Source organism: Charadrius vociferus, unplaced genomic scaffold, assembly GCF_000708025.1.
Source record: "Charadrius vociferus isolate BGI_N301 unplaced genomic scaffold, ASM70802v2 scaffold484, whole genome shotgun sequence".
Classification (NCBI taxonomy): Eukaryota; Metazoa; Chordata; class Aves; order Charadriiformes; family Charadriidae; genus Charadrius; species Charadrius vociferus.
Genome location: NW_009648074.1, coordinates 9759 through 11708, shown reverse-complemented (window position 1 = coordinate 11708; position 1950 = coordinate 9759). Strand labels below are relative to the sequence as shown.

At 60.4% G+C, this 1950-nt stretch overlaps 1 protein-coding gene across 1 annotated transcript in view; it reads left to right on the top strand.

Moving 5' to 3' along the window:
* The first annotated feature begins 163 nt into the window (after positions 1-163).
* Positions 164-1950, top strand: part of LOC104285391 (rho GTPase-activating protein 27-like) — an 8885-nt gene continuing 7098 nt past the window's right edge. The window contains exons 1-2 of the mRNA XM_009883846.1: positions 164-661; positions 1583-1798. Of these exons, the coding sequence (XP_009882148.1) occupies positions 164-661; positions 1583-1798 (714 nt within the window). The remainder of the gene's footprint in view (positions 662-1582; positions 1799-1950) is intronic.

Genomic DNA, 1950 nt, shown 5'->3' with positions numbered 1-1950 from the left:
CCCCCCCCCGGTCCCCCCTCCCCCGCCGTGGGTGCTGTGGGTGCTGTGGGTGCCCTCCTCCACCACCCAGCCACCTACATCCCGTCCCTCGCAGCTCCTGCCCCACGCGAGGGGGTGTCTCGGGGCAGGTGATGGGATGCCCCGGCAGTCGGGACAGGGCAGGATGCGGCTCCTCGGTCCCCTCACCCGGCCCCGGGGACATCCCAAGGGATGTTGGGGACATCCCGGGGGCGCCATCCCCAACATCCCTACCCCACGGCTCACCGCACCCACCGCCAACCGCGGCACCCGAGTGACCCATCCGTGTCCCGGCTCGGCCCCAGAAGAACCCGGCAGCTCCGTGTCGGATTGGGAAACCCACACGGATACGGACAGTGGACATTTGTTTTATTATAACCCGGTGACGGGCGAGACCACGTGGGATTGTCCCTTTGGGCAGGCAGAAGATGGAGTGAGTCCCGTCGCCTCTCCCGCCTCCTCGCTCGCCCACAGCCCGGAGTTTTCCGAGTGGGAACAGCACATGGACGAAGCCAGCGGACAGGCTTTTTTCTATAATTCGGTAACAGGTGAGACGTCGTGGGACCCCCCCCACGCAGGAGACAGCAGCAGCTCCCAGGATATGTACCCTGGGGTGACGCGGTACGGTCCCATGGATCAGAGGGTGAGCACCCAGCGAGGCGCGGGGGTGATGGGGATGGAGATGGAGGTGGAGATGGAGATGGGATAGGATGGGATGAGACGAAAGGAGAAGGAGAAGGAGAAGGAGAAGGAGAAGGAGAAGGAGAAGGAGAAGGAGAAGGAGAAGGAGAAGGAGAAGGAGAAGGAGAAGGAGAAGGAGAAGGAGAAGGAGAAGGAGAAGGAGAAGGAGAAGGAGAAGGAGAAGGAGAAGGAGAAGGAGAAGGAGAAGGAGAAGGAGAAGGAGAAGGAGAAGGAGAAGGAGAAGGAGAAGGAGAAGGAGAAGGAGAAGGAGAAGGAGAAGGAGAAGGAGAAGGAGAAGGAGAAGGAGAAGGAGAAGGAGAAGGAGAAGGAGAAGGAGAAGGAGAAGGAGAAGGAGAAGGAGAAGGAGAAGGAGAAGGAGAAGGAGAAGGAGAAGGAGAAGGAGATGATGGAGACGGAGAAGGAGATGGAGATGGAGATGGAAATGGAGATGATGGAGAGGGAGAGGGGGAGGGAGAGGGAGACGGAGACGGAGATGGAGGACAGGGATGGAGATGTAGTGGGGATGAGGATGGAGACAGGAATGGGGATAGAGACGGTGACAGGTACGGGAATGGAGACAGGGATGGAGACGGAGACAGAAGTGGGCATGGAGGTGGAGACAAAGATGGAGAGGGAGATGGAGATGATGGAGATGGAGATTGAAATGGAGACCAAGACAGAGATGGAGATAGGGATGAAGATGGCAATGGACACAGGGATGGGGATGGACACAGGGATGGAGATAAAAACAGAGATGGAGATGGAGATGGGGATGGAGATGGAGATGATGGAGGTGGGGCAGGCCCCACCTGGGCTGGCCATGGCTTGGGGATGTGGGTGCTTTTTGTGGGGCACAAAATCTTGACCCGTCTCTTCTCTCCAGCCACCGACTCCGGAAACGGACTATCCTGACCTGTCTCCAGATGAGCTGGAGGGTTATCCCGAGGAGGACTACTCACCCGTGGGCTCCTATGATCAGGGGAGCGCTCTCTGTCTGTCCCTGAGGCGCCCCGAGGAGCTGGGCTCACCCCCGGGCTGGTACGGGCACAGCCACCCCGAGGGAGCCGTGTTCTACCCCGAGCACTTCGCCTCCGAGACGGTACGGGGACGGGATGGGGATGGGTGTGCGGACAGGGATGACGGGGACGAGGATGAGGACGGGGATGGGGACGGGGATGGGAATAGGGACAGGGATGGGGACGGGGATGAGGACGGGGATGGGGACAGGGAAGGGGACGGGGAGGGGGGGGG